At 38.4% G+C, this 22,628-nt stretch overlaps 1 protein-coding gene across 1 annotated transcript in view; it reads right to left on the minus strand.

Moving 5' to 3' along the window:
• Window positions 1–902: 902 nt before the first annotated feature.
• The window catches only part of LOC110979354 (cytidine monophosphate-N-acetylneuraminic acid hydroxylase-like), a 28,992-nt gene continuing 7,266 nt past the window's right edge, over window positions 903–22,628 (minus strand). Inside the window, exons 5-17 of the mRNA XM_022235074.2 lie at window positions 16,416–16,606; window positions 15,620–15,767; window positions 15,165–15,246; window positions 14,545–14,682; window positions 13,940–14,075; window positions 12,667–12,804; window positions 11,206–11,253; window positions 10,020–10,146; window positions 9,082–9,204; window positions 8,532–8,647; window positions 7,675–7,811; window positions 7,339–7,554; window positions 903–6,121 (exon numbers count right to left, since the gene is read on the minus strand). Of these exons, the coding sequence (XP_022090766.2) occupies window positions 7,343–7,554; window positions 7,675–7,811; window positions 8,532–8,647; window positions 9,082–9,204; window positions 10,020–10,146; window positions 11,206–11,253; window positions 12,667–12,804; window positions 13,940–14,075; window positions 14,545–14,682; window positions 15,165–15,246; window positions 15,620–15,767; window positions 16,416–16,606 (1,596 nt within the window). The 3' untranslated portion in view covers window positions 903–6,121; window positions 7,339–7,342. The remainder of the gene's footprint in view (window positions 6,122–7,338; window positions 7,555–7,674; window positions 7,812–8,531; window positions 8,648–9,081; window positions 9,205–10,019; window positions 10,147–11,205; window positions 11,254–12,666; window positions 12,805–13,939; window positions 14,076–14,544; window positions 14,683–15,164; window positions 15,247–15,619; window positions 15,768–16,415; window positions 16,607–22,628) is intronic.

Here is a 22,628-nt window from a genome sequence, read left to right on the forward strand (position 1 = left end):
TACACAGTCTTAGATCAGGTGGGGCTAATTGAGGTGCACAGTGCTTAATATGCTGTTAAAAACATGGACGCTGGTCCTCTGAAACCGCCAAGGATGATTATTTAGAAGATGCAGATGTTTCAAAAATGTCGGTGTCATTTAATTGGGGGTATAGGTGGAGGTATGGTGAGCGTTTTGCCGTTGTTTTTGAAATTGTGTTAATAACCCAGAACTTAAAAACGTGTATGTAAATCCAGCAGATTTTAATGAAAACTGAATATTTCAGTATCCCTCTAAAATTGATTTCAAATTAACGCAATGGTCCCATAAAGACATTCAGGGTTGTAACTTGGACCGGAGTTATCATTTAATATCGAAACCCAATATCCAGATATCTGTTCTTCTGACTTGCATTGTCCGTTCTTTAATCCCCAGGAGGTAGGAACAAGGTTCTGTGCTGTTGTGATAAAGCGGAATTCCTAGGTTATAAGGTTCTGTTTACTCAATGTTTTATATTTCAGGTGCGCAGGCGCGTAAGTAAACAATTTATTCGCGTTTAGCGAATAAGTTAAGAGAATACAAGTAGGACTGTCATACATGAATATGTATGCTCTTCAGTTGTGCATACATCAATTGTATAATTTGAATTTGACAGTGGAAAGTGGAAAGACTGTTTTTCTTTCTGCATTTTCAAGAAAAGAGGTTTGCCTTTTAAATGTAGTGAATTTTTATCAAGACTGGAAACTGCCTCTCAATCTTGTGACAGCATTGGCAATCAGTCTCCATCTAATTTCAAATCTGTACAATGGTTTAGCCGTGCCATTTTGGAACTAAATTTCTTAAAAAGTTTACGCCGTCAACATCTGACATTGTTACAACATACGGTTCTTCACCCTAAAGCAAGCACTCAATGAACAACCGTCTACAATTTGCATGCAATCATGAATTTATTCAAACTCTCTGTTAAGTCGAAATCATTCAGTAGAGTTAACACTGGAATGTAAGCAATGTGAACTTATTGACTCTGGACAACAATAAAATTATACCATCTGATGACTGTTCTAGGTACCATATATAAACCTTTTGAATAATTATGTGCATTCAAATATACATGTATATGAACATCTCATCAAAATTGCTGATCACAAAATATACAAAAAATGTAAGACATGCTGTGTATATGTATGAACAGGACTGACTTGTCATTTCCGCAAAGGTGCTGAGCAAATTGGGTAGAAATAGCACATTTTTCTCACAAAACGTGTCTGTTTCTGTACACTCCCAGACAAATCTGCCGACAATTAGAAGCCATTATACGACAGTAGCACTATGCTCGCGCACAAGGAGTACGTCCATGCACTTGGAATATTTCTTTGACCAACGAGCTGTGTGATAATAAAACTGCGCGGGCTACACTTTCAGAACGTGTGCGCGAGTGCCGTGCCGTAGCGGTATCGTGAAATCCACTCAAGTCCAAAGAAAAAGGTCACAATGATTTAAATAATGCTTACATGGAGACACGCATACAACAGATTACACAACGAAATTTCCAAGACTACATAAAATATCCACGCATATACTTATTTTTGTCTGGAAGGAAAACAGGAAGTGTAACTTTCGCACTATAAAACACACATTACATGTAATTACCTCTGAATACATCACATTTCATGTCACTACATAATATTGGCACTTTGCCCTAATTGCAAACATCAAAATAAATATAAGATACAGGCAGCACGAACATACAATGTGTCACAAAACTTACCTTTGGTGGGTATAAATTTCATGAGTAATATTTAAAATGCAATTTGAAAAAAAATCTGAGCAGTGGTAAAAGTCTTGCAGCACATTGGTTGATAATACAATTTAAACAAATTAAACTAGAGAATATCAGATAGAACCATTCAATTACTTCAACACAATGTTCTTGACCACAAAAACTTAGGCAATACCCTGTAATGCACCTGCAAACCTCTTATTCAGCAAATACATGTAATTCTGGCCGTGGCTTTTCTACTTTGTACATAGCCCACATGCCTCTGGTCTCAATACATATGCATCTCATTAAACCTCTCCTGTAGGACAAAGTTTGAGACACTACATATACATTCTGGCAGAATAAGATATAGTTTTCTGGCAATAGTATGAATTGAGAAGACCTGAACAAGGTTGCACAGCAACAAGAACAAAATGAGATTAGTTTTTTTCCTTTGGTCCTCTACATCCAACTTAAACATGACATTTTACATGCAATGGCTTGCATGCACTTCATAAGCTTTGGTGATACTATGGAGTTCACAGGATCAATACTCTGCTCTTCAAAAACCAATTACTGCTAAGAACCAATATCACCTCAATTAGTGCTAAAACTGCACTTTATTGAGTACTTATCAATTGCAAACTGTATCAAGAGGATCCGCCTGAGAATCAACACATCAGCCTCTGAAAGCTTGGAATACAGTGACTATTGCAGTGTATTTGTTGCTTATTTAATATGTTCAAGTCTGGGACAGACTGTTTTAACAACGAACCAACAAGGAGCACCCAATGCTCCAATTGTGAAAATATAAAGTTTTGAGTTGTTTGCGCAATGGAACAAAGCCCAAGTCTTCACATGCATGTGCAGATTCTCCAATGCACGTTGGAGAATGCTGCAGGTTTCTGGAAACTCCTTAAATAAAGAATACTGAAAATTGTGATATGGATTTAATGGATACTCACTTCAGTGTCAAAACAAGCTTCCGTAATACTGGCACACTGTGACTCCACAATGAGAAGTCCTTTGTGGTGGAAGAAGTATTTAGTAGAGATGATTGAGGCAAACTATCCTGCTCAGGGCTAAACTTGCTATGTGGAGACTCGATCATATGAATAAACTAACTTTTAAAATTGTGTAGCAATACGATTCTGAAAACACTTGCCAATTGTCAAATATACAATCAATCAGCAATAATGGAAGCTGCTCCCTGTGGCTATGCCAACCATATCTTCATTAGAAGACATATAACAAAGTCAGAAGACTGGAAATCTAAGCAGACAGTCAAACCACTTAAAACCTTCCTGTTACGGATAACAGTGAATATTTGCTGGCAGTAAAACATGGGAGGAAATTGTGCCTACTGTCTCACAGGTATTACCGGTAATTAAAACTGGTATCAACCAGTTTGTCAGAATCAACTTTGTAACTGACATTTATGCAACCTACTCACATTTAGTCTCAGTACAGTACATGCTGCCTAACTATAGTACCCTGGTTCAACCATTTATGTACAGTACGTATTCAGGCCATATATTATTATAAATTTAAAACACTTCAGCCATTCTCTATAAACCATAAAGTTAAACAATTTGCCACAAACGGATGATTACATGTTTTCTAACGCAACACAACTTTTCAACAGTGAACATTTAATTCAAAAATATTTCCACCATATCAATAATCATGCACTAGCCATGCTATCGTGGAAAGAATAACAAACATGTACATGTACTTTAGGTGGTAAAATTGTGACTTAAAATTATTGGTATTCCAAACAGAAGCAAATAGTAAAAATTGGACGGCAAAGATAAGTACAAATGCTGGCAAAATCTTTTTCGAGTCCAATTGTTGGCACTAAGCACATTTTTACACATCAAGCAATATACAACATTTATTACAGCATCTCCATCAATACACGTTATTGTGTTGCACGATCTGTCGATCCTATATGAAATCTTCAACCTTACTTACCCTTCACATAATAACCTTCTGCAGCTGGGACTCAGACAGAAAACGGGATCACCTGACAACAGCAGCACCAACAGATTTCACAGATAAAACAGTGCAATCTCACAATTGCACAGATCCGCAAATCACGTCTAACACAAACACGTATTTTTAAAATTCCATCAATGCACTGGTCCCCTCATAAAACTGCATCTTATCCCATTAACATTTCGATCTGAGTTGTAACTACGTTCTGCTCCTTGCTGGAGGAAAATAAAGACTTTCTACCTAGTCACAAAATGGTTACATCCTGCTAAAGTGATTTCCAAAGAAAACCTTCATAATTTTATACAGCTGTTTTTTTTAGGTTCTACCATCAACCTTTCGTTAAACTGTGTAAAATAGTACCATGAGTATAGAAATATCTTTTTAATACTGTAGATTCAGTAAATTTACAATTACATATTGAACAAGAGCATCCCCTACGTCTAAAGCTACTCAGAAAAAAGTCTTGCAGTGTACAAGTGAGGATTGGTAAACAAGGTGAGAAATATATTTCAGTATAGCAATACTTTGTGTGCTATCAGTGCATGAGCTATTTCAATTTGATAACACAGAGTTGAACTACTAATGCAAATAATTATGATTTGCAATGAGCACTGTCATACAACAGGAAAAAAAATCTTATTCTGACACTCACTCAGAAATTATAACCTTTAGTATACATCTGAAACTTTTGACAGCTTTTCCAAGAAAGTTGATTTTTAAATTCCAGCAAAGACCCCTCCAAAAAGAGAACAAACCAGAACTTACAAAATTCTCCCATCGGCCAACTGACAATCAAGTTAACTCTTTGGTCAAGTCAAACAGTAATCATCAACGTCACAACACACTTTGGAAAATACCAAATTGTGGTACAAAATTCCTCCCATTACAACAACTACTACTACTAGTTAAGAGGATTAATTGGAAGTGTCAAATTAAACCACACTGTTACTCCACACTTTTTATATAAGGTTACCACAGGACCATTTTTTTGCATACTTTATACGGGCGATTTACAATAGTGCGCCACCAAGAGTTTGCAACGCTTTGGCCAATCATAACGTGCGAAATTTGTCAACCCTTTCCGAACACGCACTGGGTCGACAAATTTCATGCATTGTGACTGGCACACTACTGTGAAACGCCCGTATTGACTTATTGACAAAAAGGGCTTGCTTATTAAAACAAAATTGATCAATGTTAACCCTGTTTCCAAGTTACAAGTCAATGCATATATTTTTTTCAACTGACATAGACAGTCAACTGTTTTGTTTTGGATTTTTCTAATCTGCCCTCGAGCTGACACAATTTTTTTCGCACATAAACAAAACACAGACACACAGAAGGGATTTTTGTCCAGCGACCAAAATAAAATAAAAATAACTTGGCAGGAAAGAGCATTTTTGACTCAACATAAAATTTGATACAGATTAAATCTATGTGGCCAGTAGAAAATGACTTAAAATGTGACCAAACTTAAAATACACATAAGTAGATTTCAAATGTTCTTAAAAAATCTTGATTATGTCTTTATGATGTAAAATCCGTCATAAAGCTATCAACAGAGGGTTCGTACTTGAAACACAGCTCTGCTCAACATTTCTAAAAAACATGGATTTAAAAATCTTTGGTATGAAAAATAACAATCTTGATAATATGACACCCACAAAAGGATTTGTAAGGGAGACTGTCAAAATGTCTTGGGTAGAAAGCTTGAGAGGTCTAGCATTCTACACAAGAAAATAGATTTTGTGATGGAATTTCTCAGTCCAAATCACAGGTGGGCTCTGGAAATATATGCATCTGGTATTTCCAAGATGTTCTGAATAAGAACAGCATCCCGGATGTCCCGGAAGGATGACCCATTGCAACAATGGTTCTGTGTACTGAGAGGTTCCCAGTGCACCATATACATGTATTTGGAACTGTGAATGCCATAGGTTTGACACCTGGCATTCTGAATAAACACGGACCACTGCATTCAGGAAATAAAATCTTACTGGTATTTACAACTCCCAACAATGTGGTAAATATATTACAGACAGCACTTTGAAATAAAACTATGAATACACTCATGACATACATTGCAGTGACATAATAACACACACTTTGTGACATAAAATAAAATCTTTGTAAAGCCTCTTGGTAGATTGTGTTTAAAAACTTCTGTACATTTCAGGCAAAAAGCTGGATTCAGCTCAAATGCGCAGACACATAAAAAGACATGGAGTAGCTTTGCATGGATGCAGATATCAAAAAACCCTGTTTTATGCTTAATACTACCAGCTGATCAACTTACATTCCCAGGACGTGTAGTTTCAGCTACTTAGTGATGATTTAGGAAGCATACTCTTTCAGCCAAGACGGAAGGTTATCAGGCTGAAAAATCTGAAGTCAAACAGAAACAGTTCAGGCTTCATCAGTTGTTGAAAATGGGGCCAAACCCACCAACTTCGTAAGTGAACTCTGTTATTTACACAAGGCCTGAATACGTTCTCTTCATATGATTAGTGGGCCATGGACTGCTGAGAGAGATCTGAAGTAGTCTTTCTTCATAGATCGTTAATTCTTTTCCCAGTGCATGCCATCACAAGTTGACTCATGTGCATGGGGGGACAAACATGTACTGTAATTTTATATCATTTTTTATCTCAACGTTTTCTTGTCCTTGTTAAAATATGAGCGGAAATGTCAACTAATACTAATAGCATTAAGTTTACTTTTGTTTTCCTCAACCCATGATATGTTTTGTTTGTATAATTTGTTAGTGTACGTGTTTATGATTATTTCTCATAATGGCTCTCCATTCCTGTCTTGCTGTTGCTTTTAGCTTTACTGTAACTTGTTTTGCTTTCTGGTTCTATTGATTTTTTTCCATTTTGAGTCATTTCTCCGTTTCCTTTTTAATTTCATCCTGTACTGCTGTCCGGATCAAATAAATAATAAAAATAAAAACCTATCCTAGTTCTTGTATTAATAAGAATTCATCATTTGTACAACACTTCTTAGAAAGGTCTGTAATAAGCAGTGGCCAAAATTTGCTGGATGAAGTGAGAAAAGATTCAAAGCCTACTATTTTTGCTCTCTGGTGGGCTGGAACACAGCTAACGGTTAATTTGAGCACCCTAAAATTAACAGCGTTTCCACATCAGGTCCCAGCATTGCATTCCAAAAGAAAATATGATTAAGCTTTTCATTTTTAGAGGCATGTGGAGGGGACGCTAAGGACAAGTTCCAGTGGAAGCTATAGTTCAACCACTAGTCAATTGCTTTTTGATAACGCCCATGGGCAGTAAAGTCACACTTGAGAGGCCCTAGTTTAACTATATAAAATCTCATCTTGGGCCACATTTTGCTACTGGCTGACACTTGCGTGACAATCATGATCCATCATATGTTATACAATATTTTTCATCTGAAAGGTTCCCTCTGTATTGTCAAACTGAAATCAGCTATTGATAACAAGTGGTGCGGCCATGCCCCAGGGCCAACCATCCATAGTTCTGGCAAAAATGGATGAACTATGGTTAACTATAATTCTACTTGAACTTGGGAAGGTAACATAGAAACAAAAACCTTCCATCCAAACATCACCCTAGGCTTACCTAACTATTTGGCCTTCAGTTTCCACAGTGCCATGCCCACGACAAGTGCAGTCACACCTATCACCAGTGCCCCTTGCCAGTGCCTGACCACTGCACTGCCATATGGGGAAAGGGGTGGGTCCCCTGTAGAGGGGTAAGCTCCAAAGCCGTTACTACATGTAGTTGCACTAAAACTGTGATGGCTGCCGATCCCAGTGGTGCCATTACCCTGAGTGTCTGTGAAGAAACCAGGAGGAAAAAAAGGCTGAAATGGGCTCCTCTAGGGTTTTTAAATGCAACAGCTCCTGTTAGATGAGAGCAGGTCAGCAGCATGTCTCGGCACTACAAACCACTTACAGTGATCAGTGGAGGTGATTACTTGGCTAGGTTTCCAGACATCCTTTCTCTGTGCCCCTCTGGTCTTCATCTCCTTCAAGAAACCGTCCCAGTCTGGTTCTGTTCTCGGTAGGAGAATCTGCATGTGGTTCCAGAACCTGGGCAAGAAACGGTGCATAAGTTCCTGACATGTTTATTTGAAAAAATGCAACAAGGCTGAAAGAGGCAACGTCAACCCAATTGTGAGCTCTTTTTCAACCACACCAGAACATCTGCAGTACCGTCTCTTGTCTTACAGAAAGGCACAATTAAGCTACCTGATATGTAAAGAAATATCCCTCATTACAAAACTTAAGAATGTACACCAATGCATACATGATGCTCAATGCATACATGATGCTTCACCCATATGACCAAACTTAACCAAACTCACCCCATCAAGCACAACTGAAGGCCATCTTATCAATGCTTAACCAACCCATTCCTTTTGGTAGTTACCAACTGAACATAAACACAAGCCAAAGCGGACCTAAACCCAACCCAAATTTGCAAGACCAAACTTAGCTGACACAAACTCTAACCATCTTCAACCCATAACTTAATAATTACAAACCAAGCAATCAAAATGAAATGGAATCTATAACTCGCAACTCGGCTGAATCCAAAGTAACCCAGCCTAGTCCATCCTAGGCCTGCACAGCCCAAACCAACCAAACTCGACCAAATCCAAACCCAGTCACACCCAGTGCAGCCCAACTCAACCCAGCAGAGCCTAGCCCATCCCACTCAACTATGAACAAGACACCATCAACTGAGCCATAGCTACACGTATAATACCATGCCATCCCACACACACTGTTAAATAATCACAAACTCACAAATAGTGAAATGTGTCTGGTTCTCGAGAGATGCGATTGCAGAACCCAATGTACAGGTTGTCCCAGAAGAGACCTTTTTTCACTGTTTCCCGGTGTACGCCAATGCGGTTCTTCATCTAGGATTCAAAATTAAAGGAAATGAAAATTGAAACTCAAGCCAAAATCTCCAACATTAATCCCTAACGAGCTGACCAATTACAGCATTCTCACTGCAATGCAACTCTTCAGGCCTTTCATCTAACTTTCTTTTCTCATCCAATTTTGCTCGTGATCATCTGATCCCCTTAAAATCTGCATGGACTGACAAAAAGCCTTATTTTGCTAACAACCCAAAACATCTCCATAACACTGGCAATAAGCCAATGTACTGAGAACATTGGACTTTGTTTGGCTACATATATGTATGTACTTTCCTATGGAGCAAGTAGGGGCCAACAGTCCATGTAGCATTGTAGGAAAGCACAAAAGCGTTATACGATGTCGGCAGTATATCAACACCAAATGTTTACTTATAACAGGAATTTTGGGTGCCACAAGCCAAACTCCCTACCTCCAGATAGTTGTGCGCGCGAGATGGTCGCTCTGTCGGGAATGTAGGTTCCTCTCCCAAGAAGTCCACCATGAAATCGTAGCCTCCAGGGATAGGCTCAAAATCATCCCCTCGCTCGATCATCTTTCCACAAAACACAACAAACCAAATTCAAACAATGGAACTGAGCTTTAATAACATCTTTAAAGGACAGAGTTGGCCAGCCTTTGATCATCAATTTGACATTTTCAAGTTTAAGATGTGCAACATCGAATCTTATTCTCTGAATAGATACCTCAAGAATAGAGTCAGAACCACGAATAATGCTGAGTTTTGACGCATATTGTCCTTAGCACTTGCGTTCAATTGTAATAAAATGTATAGTTAGTCTTTAGCCATAGTGACTTATCCGGCCAGTGGTTATCAGCAGTATCCCTGGTAAGAATTTCCCCGGAATACTTCTGTTCTCCCTGGACGGGACGCTGGTATATCACAGGATACTCCCCAACTAATATCAGTTATTCATTTATACTCCTGGATGGACAGACAAGTAGGGGTGAAGTGGCTTGCTCAAAGCCAAAAACCTTTGGCCAGCAGTTGGATTCGAACCTCTGACCCTCTGATCACATGTCGAAACCCTAACTACTGTGCCACATTCCCCTAAAGGTCTACAACTGCTGTCACGTCATCACTTTCTGTAATGCTGCCTATTACACACTGTGGCAAATGTTAATGTCTGTGATGCAGTTAAATGTAGTAAACTGCTGGAACGCAAAGCTAAATGAGTCCAACCACTCTCAACAAACATTACCAACAAGTCAGTCGCCTAATTAAAGTTTGCTCAAAGCCCTTTCCTCACTAACAGTTTTTAGTTACGGCTTCCTTCTACTCCACATGGTTATGCTGCAGTGACTATAAATAGCTACAGCCTGTCTTATACTCAGCCTATTGCCACTCACTCTGATGACAAGGTTGTAGTTCTTAAAGCCTGTCCATCGGTAGTAGAATCGAGTCCATTCTGGGTAGGCAAAGATCTCGTCCTCTATATTCTTGTTGATGTCGTTGAGGTACTTCTCAAAATTCCAGCTAAAAAGAAAATTAACATATTTTGACGACCCCACTTCAACTTCAGACATTTGCTTTCACATTTAACAGCAATCTTGTGGTCAGACATTCGGTAACTTCAGCGCACTTCTGCATAGCATCGAATGAGGGAAAAGGAATTGTGCCTCTTGGTGTGTTAAAAGGCTGTGGTGAGGTCAGGCCGACTATGAGAATACTCGTAAATAAAGGCACTTCAAAAAGAAGAAATTTATGTTTATATTTAGTTTCTGCAAATGTTAAATTTGGTAAAGTGAAAAGACAGACGTGCCAATAAATTTATACAATAACTTGTTAGGTATTCAGACAATACCGACTTGTTTTTCAATATACGACACATTTAGATGCCTGTAGTTTTGTTCAATCAAACACTTTTCTGATACCCACATGAAGCACAAATGCTCACACAATGGAACATGTGATTCTAGTCCAATGTACTGTGTAAATGAGAAAACATACCATCATTTGACTTACAAATATGAAACAGGTAGGATAAATATGTATGAGTAAGGATTCAAATCTAACATTTCAAGGGGGAACTGATCTTGCAATGATTTTAACAAGATCTTGATAAGGGAGAGTTGAATACTTCTGCACAGCTGTTCCATTTCAAACACCTTGTTCTTATTGCATAATGGATGGCTGTTCCCCATGGCATCCCTATCAAGAGCACTGCCTCAGAATGGTCTGTGCACAGAGTGGACCATTCCCGCTGATGGAAAAACATTTCAAAAGAACCCCAGGATCCATTGAGAATAGCTATGTGGTATGTGAACATTCAAAACTCTTGGGAGCCCCTTAACACTGTGGTGAGATTTCCATCATAAAAACGATATTTCTACACGTATCAGAAGTTGAATGTTCAATTCAACACACATAGACAAGTACCCGTGTACGTATTATTATGATCCACCAGACAATGGCATGCTATAGCCTAATTTATAGACAAATATTTTTTTCCCGAATATTTGAATCTAAATGTATGAATGAGTTTTGCAATGTCTCTGATATATGTTGACTATTCCATGCAAATGTGTCTCACACCTGTCTTTGTACTTCTTGGTGCCTGGAGGAGGATCCTGGACGTAGTCACTAAGAAAACAAAGAAAAAGTGCATACTGTCAGTTATCGACAAACTTTTTTCAATTTTTCCTTTCTCATATTGAGCTTAAATTACTTTTAAGTTGTATTTCTACATGTGTGAATATTTATGTAAGGTGACATATTACCTATGAAAGTAGAAGAACACGTACATGAACAATCAACATTAAAAATTGGGTCCAAATATCACAAAAATCCCAAATCTACGGTGCTTTGCGACGGCCTTAAAATCTTGCCTCTGAGACTTGGCAAGAAATAAATGGACTACTGTGAAGGCGCTACCATTTAGGCCTTGGTTCTTGACTTCTGAAGAAGGATTAAACACTTGTCACTATAAACACAAGTCAACACAGCTTAAAACCTTGGCCAGAAGAAAGTGTGAACATGGAAGAGCAAACAGGCTCCTGGAGCTCAGAAATCCATGGGTAAACAAAAGTTATTGATCCCATTTACTCTATACCCACTCTACTGTTTGTTTTGCCAACACACACAGTAACATCAAACAAATCAAATCACAGTGGACAAGACTGGAGAAGCACTTTCTATCCAGTTAATGACTGTGTCAACACTAGGTCTTGATGTCAAACTGGCTTAACCATGTACTAGTCAAAGTTTCCACAGCAACCTTAATTCAAAGTGTACACTGTGCTCTGTAGAACAATTTGGAAGGGGATTCCACTTTCAAACCTTTGCAATTAGCAGCAAATGGATGGTCCCACATTGTTGCGCATGCTAACGTCTTAAAGTGGTAAGGCATTAAATCATTTTAAAGGACACACATGGGTAATTGAGTTGGTACTCCTGATCAAAAATAGTCTTGAAAATTTCCCCAAAATTTGTTTGGGAAATCCCAAGTTCGCAATGTACACAGCCAACACGGTACAGGTAGCCACAAGTTTGTGACACAAATTGAAAAGTGTCAATTCTACTCAAAAATAAGGATAATAATGACAGTAAAATAGGCAAACACCCTCTGTTACATTAACATTATGGCAATTTCCATTGACTCATCCGGCAAGGCAAAGATACAAGAAAATTAAAAATGACTAATAAATTCACTGAAAAATGTGTAGTTTGTGTATTAGAACGCTGCATAAGAACTATTTCACTGGGACAGTCTATCTGCAGGAAGAAGACCCTTTAATGATAAATATGCATTATCATAAGGGTCTCAAGAATATCTCTTTAAATTATGGTACTGTCGGGAATTATTGCATCTGGTGCATATAAATTCACAGAGATATTATCATGGGTTAATCCATTTAAATGAGTTCTAGTAAATGAATTAATAAACTTAAAATATCATAGATGGGAAACCAAATGTCCGTGACAAAATTAGTCTCACTTTCACAGGGCGCAATTTAGCACATTTGGGTAGCAGCATGCATTGAATGAAACGGGTACCTATCTCCTTGTATGGCTTTTTGCAGGTCCAACATGGCCCCGGGTCTTGGACTCCAAGTCTTGATGTTAGGTGAGTACTTGTTGATAAGCGCATTGAGTGCATCGGGGTCGTTCTTAAGGTTTGTTGACTTTATGTAACTGTAGCAGACAAATGACAGCATTTGAAAAGACCAATGGCAATAAACATTGCTTCAACACCTTCCATCTGCAAATACAGTTTTTTTGTTAAACGATTACTTATCAGTTTCTTATTTGTGACCTATCTCAAGTTGCCACTGCCACTTTTGAGTTAAACTCCTTTAAAAAAACACCTGCACAACAGAAATCAAACAGGAACTATCAAAGTTTTGAACCCATGAAGTGTCCGGGTTCATCAGGATGCCAAACGGATCAATAAACACACGACATCAACAAACCCAGTTTGTTCTCTTTAATGGAAATTAAAATGAAAAACTAATAAAAAAATGAATTCAAGGCTCCTTCTGTGGGATCCTGTGACATGTACCCTTAGAAATCTGACTGACACTTAAGCATGATGTTCCCTCACCCCAGAGTGAAAGGGATGTAGGGCTGAGTCAATTCGAATAATTCACCGGGATAATATTTGACCTTCAATTCGATCGAATATCCAAATATTCGGCTGTACCGACCAGCAGATTATTGATGAACAAAATCAGATGCAATTACACACACAATTGTACATTATAACCAATGTACATGTAACAGTTTCTCAAGCCTAGGAGTATCTCCAGCCACAATTTAGCAAAATTTAATAGAACAATTCTTCTTACCCTGTTGAAAATGTCTACTCCTTTTAAATTGTTTACTAAATAGTTAACTTTTTGAATTGTAAGATTTCTATCACTTTTCATTTGATCTGCTTGAAACAAGCCTCCATAGTGCAATTTTTCCCATTTAAAACAAAGAAACTTCCCCTCTTCCTTTTCATGAATGTTGCATTTGAATATTCAAATTCAGAAAATATCATTTGAATATTTGATAATCAATTGAATATTCAGATATTCAGCACAGCCCTAAAAAGGATGTTTGTAAAACAAATGATGACCATTTTCTGGGAACCAGAAAGAAAACCCCACAAAAACGGACTATTAGGAAACTCAGTAATGGAGCACACACTGACAAACTTAGCCCAAGTCAAACTTGATGGGTTTCAAACTAAGAAAATGGAACCGGAACTGAGAGACCAGAAAGGGCAACAACTGTGGCAGCTTGATTACTCCAAAACTGCGCAGGAGTCATTGCGGTAACTTACTGGTCAGAAGGGTGTGCCTCGACAAAGTAACCCGCAAAGGGGCAATAGACGATTGGCGAAACCTCTCGCACTAGCTGCATCTTATAGTACAACAACTTGCGTCTCTCACGCTTCACAAACTGTGCTTTCCATTCCTCTGAAAAAACAAAATAAGCCAAAAGTCTGCCTCAGCAACTGCACTTTGCAAATGAGATTCTTGCCTGAAGAACAGATGAGCCCTGGACAAGTTAAGGGTGCAGTTCAACAACTGCACCATGTCAGTAGACCACACATGTACAGGTATGTGCAGAATTCTGTATCTGGCAGGTTCATATCCTGTTGCTTCTGTAAAGTTATCTACAACTAAATAATTTCATGGTGAATTATGTGATATTTGTGGTGAAAGTTTTGATCTACCAATATTTAAAATTTACTGAGCAATATCCATGTTACCGATTTTTTTTGTGAGAAAGCATATTGTACACAGATTGTTCTGCTAATGGAATGAATGCAAGACTAATTCAAAACATAAAAATGTCATCAACATTGACAATTAATGCACTTACATGTATTTAGTCATGCTTTCATTTTACTGCATAACCGTCAACTAGCCTGAATTTCCTCACCTGTGTACTTTCCTCCAGTAAATGTCATTGGGAAACCTGACGCCCCTCCGGCAAAGTCGCTCAGCATCAGGTCAACCCTCTTGGGGAGCCTGCCCCCATTGGGATTGGTACAATCCACTGTATTTAAAATTAGGTGACCTGTAATCCAACAACATTCAGTGTATTGAAATCTCAAATACTACAAAACACCACTTGATTTGGCTTACATTACTATCTTGAAATGTTTGGACACAGCACAATCATTAACATTTATCCCTGTAGTCTCCATGTTTTTTTTACAACCATGTAAACGCATACGTAGGCACGGTACATGCATCATGATGCTGTAGTCAAGACCATCACATCATATTGCCATCGAGAGACCAGGGGCAACAGGGTAAACAATGACAAATGCTTTTGCTGTAGTTTTTCTGAATAGTTTGTGGGTTACACTCAGACTGGAGGTCTTGTGTTGGTCTTGTGATGGTCTTATGGGGCTCAGGATGGATCTGAAGACATCTTGACAACAGCACCAGCTTCAGCCGAAACGAATGCAATGACCATTGGATTGTTTTTTTTTCTCACGATCATCAGGACAAATCAACATTTCTATGATGGTCAACTTCGTTTGCTGCCCTGACCTTTATAATCTACCAGCAGACAGGTGTCCATATCAGGATGCACTCCATCCATCATGATCATGAACCTCAGATCTCTGTTGATCTGCACAGAACAAGCATGTACAAAACAACACAGTTATCAATTTCCATCCTTTTTTTCCCAGAGGTTAGGTTGAGAGATGAGAAGAAAGCTATTAAACATCAAAGCAGAGAGGTTGTAATAAAAGCAGTAAAAGTACAGTGACTTTTTGGTGCTTTCAATGGCTAACAAGGCATGGATTCTTTCACAACAGATGCAATTTTGTGAGTCTTGCACAAATCTGCAGCAAACAACAGTTTAACCTGTTAGATATCTGCACTTTGGGAGGTAAATAGTCCTGCAATTGAGAAGAATTCTGTAAAACCACATCCTTTCTTTAACATACAAAACATGTGACAACACAAACTTTTTGTGACCAACTGTATCAGGCTGTTACCTCGATCCATCTACCAAACTTCTCAACGTGGATGTTGTTCAGCGTAATTGCGCTCTGTTTTAACTTTACAAAGACCGGCATGGATGTGTCCCCAACGTAAATAGGAATGTCTGGGTTCTGTTCAGACAACAGCTCAAGAGTAGGATAACTACAAAGATCAGAGGAAAGAGATAATTACAAACAGGTTTTTAAAAAATGCAAAACAATATTTAGATTCACAGGTAAACTGTACAAACCATGAGTGTATAATGTACCATGGAGAAAGGATCAACATGGCACAAACCATGAGTGTATAATGTACCATGGAGAAAGGATTAACACTGGCACATGCATACCAAACACTTGGCTTTGATCTCAACAGAATTTGGAAGAACTCTATAAAGGCTAATTTTAAGATCCAAAAAAACAGCATATGCGCACACTGTCTCTCATGTCCATGTATGTATGAGGGACAGGACTGCACAGAACCAATTTTCAACTAAATGTGCACAAACACAAACATGAATCGGTGGTTTCATCTCAACAAAAATGGGTGTCCAACAGATATGAGATCCTAGAATCCACTAACAATTAACTTTTGCATATGTATGTACATGTATGCATCTCTCACTATAGGGCATGGCAGTTACTGTGCGACAGTCTTGTTCAAAACTTGGACAATTTTTTGTCTCTTTGAGAAAATCTTGCCATTCTTTTGCTTGGTGGCTTTACTGTACTTGTGAACTGAAGCCTACTAGTACATAGTGCAGGAGAATGAAATCAAAATTGAACCAAGTAAAAGGCACAACACACTCACTTTAAATGGTCCGAGTGAAGGTGACTTATGTAAATGAGGTCAGCTTTGGCTAGCCTGTCCAACCAATCAGATGGCGGCTCATGCATCAGCCACCAACCACGAGCAAAGGCAGGTCCCGTCAACCAAGGGTCAGTGAACATGGTGACACCTCCCAATTTCATCTCAATGCAGGCATGAGTGAAATATGTGATCTACAAAATACATGTAACACCATCAAATGATGCTGTAAGCACACCCTGAAGAATATTCTACAAAACAGAATGTTCAACTGTGCATGCTAAAAACCTGGGGCCAATTTCATAGAGCTGCTTAAGCAACAAATTTGCTTAAGCGCAAAATGACCTTGCTTAAAAAGCAAAGGTTACCAGCTCAAAATCTATGTGATTGTCATGCTAACTAAAAGACGGGTAAATACCATTCCAAAATAATATACATCACGTGGAGTTTTAGCTGGTGACCTGCTTTGTCAAGTAAGGCTTTTTCACGCTTAAGCAAATTTTGTGCTTAAGCAGCTCTATGAAAATTGGCCCCTGAATTGACATTCTATCAAAAACTTCTTGAGGAATGATTTGACACATCTCTACCACCACCACAGCAACTGGAACAAGATAACGGTGCCCAGTATTCATAAATACAATACATTCATACAGAGCCAAGCTGTGCCCTCCTTGGCCCAAACCACACTGGACTGTCAGCATACGTGTACAGTATCATACATGTATCTAATGTTTTGCTCCACTGGCCAAAATTAACAAATAAAAAAAAGGAGGAGAGTGAGTGGTGTGCTCCCTGGAATAACTTCCAACGACACTGTACATGTAAAAAAGTCATCCGTGTAAGCCTCTATCTTGAATTCTGCAAAGCTGGCAAGGTTGAAAACTGCCTTGGTAACTTTACATCTACACTGTACATGTACATGTACTCGCCCATATGAAAATGTACACACCGGTACATGTACATGTAAAAAAGTCATCAGTGTAAGCCTCTATCTTGAATTCTGCAAAGCTGGCAAGGTTGAAAACTGCCTTGGTAACTTTACATCTACACTGTACATGTATATGCTGCTGACAAGCAACAGTACCAGTGAAAAGAAAACAGCAAGGAAAGGTAAATAAACAGATTCAACTGGACAGCCCATTAGTGGCATACCACAAGGGCTGGATGGTGTATATTACTCAAACTACTGTAAGAGAAAAGCACATTCAGGCCATGGGAGTATCAGTGTGTTGAGACACAATATTGCACATGTCGCCGGGATCCCGTACAACATGAGTACAAAGTACATGCATGTATGCATTTTTAAGCAGTTCAGAAATAATGTTATTTGGGTGTATTGCTATGTTGACAGAGGCTTGCTTTAATATGGATGAAAATGATGTACATGTACCATGTGGATTTCCAGCAGGGGACAATATTTATTATCTAAAACTCTGGCATGAACCACCAAGTGAAACCACAGACTGAAAAATACATAAGTTTGACATATAGCCTATTTCACCTGATTTTCCTGCTACTAACATTACTCAAAAAGAGCTAATTTTAGACAGAGTTTCAATGCTTGGATTTAAATGGTTTCAAGCTACACATGTACAGGTATGTATTGAATGTACAGAATCCGTCTATAAGTACACGGACATATTTCACAGCATTCACAACAGTTTGTAAATATTGGATCAAAGTATGCATGACCATGCACAGGAGCTTGAGTTATTGGTGTGGTGACCGATGTGTGAAGACTGTATTCTCTAGGGACTCATCTGAAGGTATTCAGAGTAATTGAAGAAAGTGACAAAGTGTGAAGGTAAAGTGAAATTGAAAGGTGTGACAGCATATGGTGGGTTTGTTGTTTATCATTAAGTAACCCAAAACCTACAAAAAAGAATTCACAGGGTGGGTATACCGCTCTAAATACAATACGGTTGGTGGGAAATACATGTAGTGAAAACTAGTAACCGTTTTCCTGCAAAACCCATGATGTATTTGTTCAACCATACTGCATAAATATTCATCAGGAAGCTGTGGTATTTCATTGGTCCATCTAAGCAAGTTTGTGATTGTACGGTATTGGGACACACTGAACTGTTAATTTCAATTTAAGGAGACAGAATAGAATGGAAAATTAACATTGTGCCATTTAATAACTTTAACATTTGCACAAACACAGGATTTATTTTTGAAAGTTCTAAATCAAAATTTTCACTGCTTTAAATCGACCAAAGTGTGACACACTGTTGTAATACAGAGTAGCACGACTGTCCTCATGGTACGTACGTAAAGCACACACACCACAGGTCAAAAGATCTTGCTGTGCTGGGACAACCCTAAAGCTGAGACCTAAGTGTGTGGTAGTTTCTCCCACTGACCATTTACTCATGGATGTGCAACCGCAAGCTGCCCCAGGGCAAACACATGTGCGAACTCGGTTCCATGCGTGTTACGGATTGTTATTACCCCCGCAGGCGCTCTCGACTTTCTCGAAAAAACTCGCGACCACATGACATGCGTTGCAGCATGTACAGTGCAGCCCTGGTTATGCCGAAACGACGCGCCAACGAGGTGCTTAAATCTATTCGTTTTGACGAATAAATCTTCTTCATTTATCGATTTCAAGAAAAACGAAGTTTTAATGAGTCAAAATTCCCCCAAATTTGTTGGACACTTTTCTCAGAAAGTTAAGGATGAAATATCTTGAGCAGCATATTTTTAGAAAGGGTGTACCCTGACTTAAAATATTACAACAAAACAAAGTGGTAGACAGGAATACATGTTTTATTATTAGAGAAAGTGTTACATAATCCAACTTAATTTCTGTTGTGATATTGTTTTGGCCGTAACACGCATTGAACTAGCTCTGAGCTTAAGTTGCACATCCCTGGGTAAATGGTCCGTGTTTCTCCCCAGTTTTGGTGTGTCATGCACACACATACAATGACACTGGGAAGGAGCAAAAACTATCACATGGTTGAGTTCCTGCAAAAGACTAATGAAACACTGCAGCTGCCCGCTGAATATTTATGAGGTACGGTAGTAAAAGCTAGAAAAGCGCAATAATACACATCTACCGGGTTCCACAAAAACCTTCAGAATACAGAGCCATACACAGTGTATGTGCATGTGCACTGAATTCCACCAATGTACAGTAGTATCCACGGAATTACAAACATGACAACTACAAGAATGTTGCATTGTAAACACTGATTACAGTGTTCTCTTCAACTTGCAAGAAAGCTGTGGGAAATAATAACACTGCACATAAATTTGAGACTAGACTAAGTAATAACACTTTCCAACTGTGCTGAAGCTGATGGGAACCAGAACACTTAGCCAAAGTACTTGACCTGTACAGGTACAAGCATTTTCAACCAAGTAAACCAAGGTTTCAAGCTTTGCTGTCACTTGGATTCTATTCAGCAAGGTGTCTTTTGAATATCTAAATGAGATTAGGGTAAAAAAATTCTCAATTTGCATCTTCTCATTGGTTTATTTCTGAGGCACAGACGGCCTGATTAGAATCAGGTTCCAGCTTCACGCACGCATTTGTCACTTTTTGCACAACATTTAAATTACAATGGCTGTTGCTCTACAAAAAATAAAAGTCACATTCTTGAGTTGGAATATTCCAAAAGACAGTTCTGTGTTTTCAGCAAAACTGTACCAAAGCTTTTCATAAAAGACCTGCTGGTTGCAAACTGTTGTAGAAAATACATAATATTTGTAACAAAATTTCATTTTAACCCTGGAATGCAAACTTACACTGTAATGCACCTGCGCATGCATTTAATGGGCTGTTGTTGGTACCGGTACATAAATGTACAGGCAAGTGCATTACACATGAAATAAAGCCACCTAATAAATCTGAGGAGGATCCAAATTCCAAGATCACCCTTTCATTATCATTCTGTACAAACTACAGTTTGCGCAATGTCATTTGATATCAAAATAGGGAATAACAGAAACTGACTTCAAACTATTTCCGTCTGCAGGATAATTTGCATTCATTACTTAATGACTTTTGCAAATTAAAAATGTGTACTAAACTTACAAAATCACGGTAAATAGACAGGGACACAAAAATTTATAAAGAATGTGCATGTATACACATAATAAGTAATAAATTCACCGAAAGTTTAACACAGTCAAGCAGGCGCTACTGTCGTTCTTGCCATAATTCATTATATTGTATAAACCTTGGAATTAAGAAAAAAGGTAAACGTCCCAACTGCATAAGATTTAGTGGGGTAGTTTTCAATTTGTAATGCCATACCAATACTCGAGAAGTAAAAAACAAGTCATCTGATCTGAGAAAAAGTTCCATGTCTGATTGTCAGATCACACAGTACATGTATACCATGATTTTTTTTCACAAACTGTCGGCAGGGTCGACTTAAAACTTACACATGACAACATCATAAATGATATTTATGCCAGTTCAACTACAAAAAAATGTCAACTCTGAAAGAAGGGTTTTACATAAAGTTTACCTTTTACATGTTTGTACAGGGAAAGTTGGAAACCATAATCTCATTTGAGGCATAAAAAAATACTATTAACAATGTGGATTTTAATTAACAAACAAAACTAGAATTGCACTGTCAGTAGTAAGGCCAATAAACCCTTCACCACCTAAATCCAGGGAACAATTTCGGTAAATATCAATTGCTCTGTTGCAAAGTAACACAAATTTTCAACAAAATCAAAGTCAAGTTTAATAAGTTGGTCATTTTGTTTTTGAAGGAAATCATGTGTATCAGTAAGTATGTGTATAGAAACTGGTCAGAAACCATACACGACTCTCTGGCTGAGGTTTTCATTTTCTGCATGATCAACTTTAGAAAGGGGATTTCAAAATCGAGTGTGTGCATGCACCAGCGTTCTCTTAACAGGCTTCAGAAATGGAAACAGATATTCAGCACCGTTGATTCGTTGACAAAGAGGATATTCGGTGGTCAAACTGATAACCCTGTAGACCACTCTCATTTTCCATACTTGTGTGGGTGGCCAAAGTTTGCAGAAATATCACTTTTTGGTTATTTTTTATTTTACCTCAAATTTGTTCAAACTGTACATCTGTCCCGTAAATTTTAAACAGAGTTGTATTTTCATTGTGTGTTATAGTACATGCAGTATTATCTGGTGTTCTGATAGCTGAAAGATTTTTAACACTGTGAATAATAGTTTTAATTTTGTACTGATGGCCAACCATAGTTAAGCAGCTACTTGTAGGAAAAACACAACTGTGACTTCAAACAACCGACCCTCTACATGTCTAACATAGAGCGTGAAATTACGGTCAGACATCGGACAGTTTCCGATCACTTATCATGTTTGTCCAAACAAAATCAAAGATGCTCAGGCAAATTGTCAATAACATATCAATAATATATCAATAACAGCTCTTAAATATGGACACAATATACGTATGTGAGATTATGGCGTTCAATTTATCATTAGATTTGTGTTAGAATTACATTCATTACGCCCAAGGCATTCATCAGGGCTGATTACTCATCACCGGCCCAAGTCACCCAGTGCTACCCGTGTATGAACACACATGTACTTTACTTGCACAGACATGGAACTCCCCCATAATTCTTTGCTCATCGTAAAACGGAGGTCATGCTGTCAACCAACGTTCAATTTTCTGTGGTAACCCATACATGACACATAACCTGGGCACCAGGCAATATGGACCAGTAGTGGTTGGCTGCGTTCGCGCGGTTCCTCCAGTTCAACCCGAGTGTGGTGCGTGCGCATTATATTTCTGTATGTGCGATGGGAGTATACCCTCATTGGCCCCCAGGTCTTACTCCTGCCGAACACAAGTAGCTCGCTTGAACGCAGCCCTTAGTCATGGCTCAAACGTGCTCCTCGAGTTAGACTGTTTCCCGGTCCCCGTACTCTGAACAAAAATAATAATGGGGTTGGGAACCCCAACTCTACCTTTTATATAATATGGCATATCAAAAGCTGGTAATGGCAGAACAAAATTGATTGTGTTATGACATTTTGTCTGAGCACTTTTGGGGTCTAATTTCACACTTATCAATATTAAGGTGAACAGGTGTTTTGTTTCTATAGGCTCAAAAAGCATTTTCTGATACAGTAAATGTAGGTCAACTACACTGTGCAATGCGAATGAGGGAGTTTGGTCTGGCCAAATATACTGAAACAGGTGAACTTTAATGACAGAAAGTTTTAAATTTAGGGGTAAAG

Source organism: Acanthaster planci, linkage group LG17 (genome assembly GCF_054643075.1).
Source record: "Acanthaster planci isolate LZ-2023a linkage group LG17, COTS_SCS, whole genome shotgun sequence".
Lineage (NCBI taxonomy): Eukaryota > Metazoa > Echinodermata > Asteroidea > Valvatida > Acanthasteridae > Acanthaster > Acanthaster planci.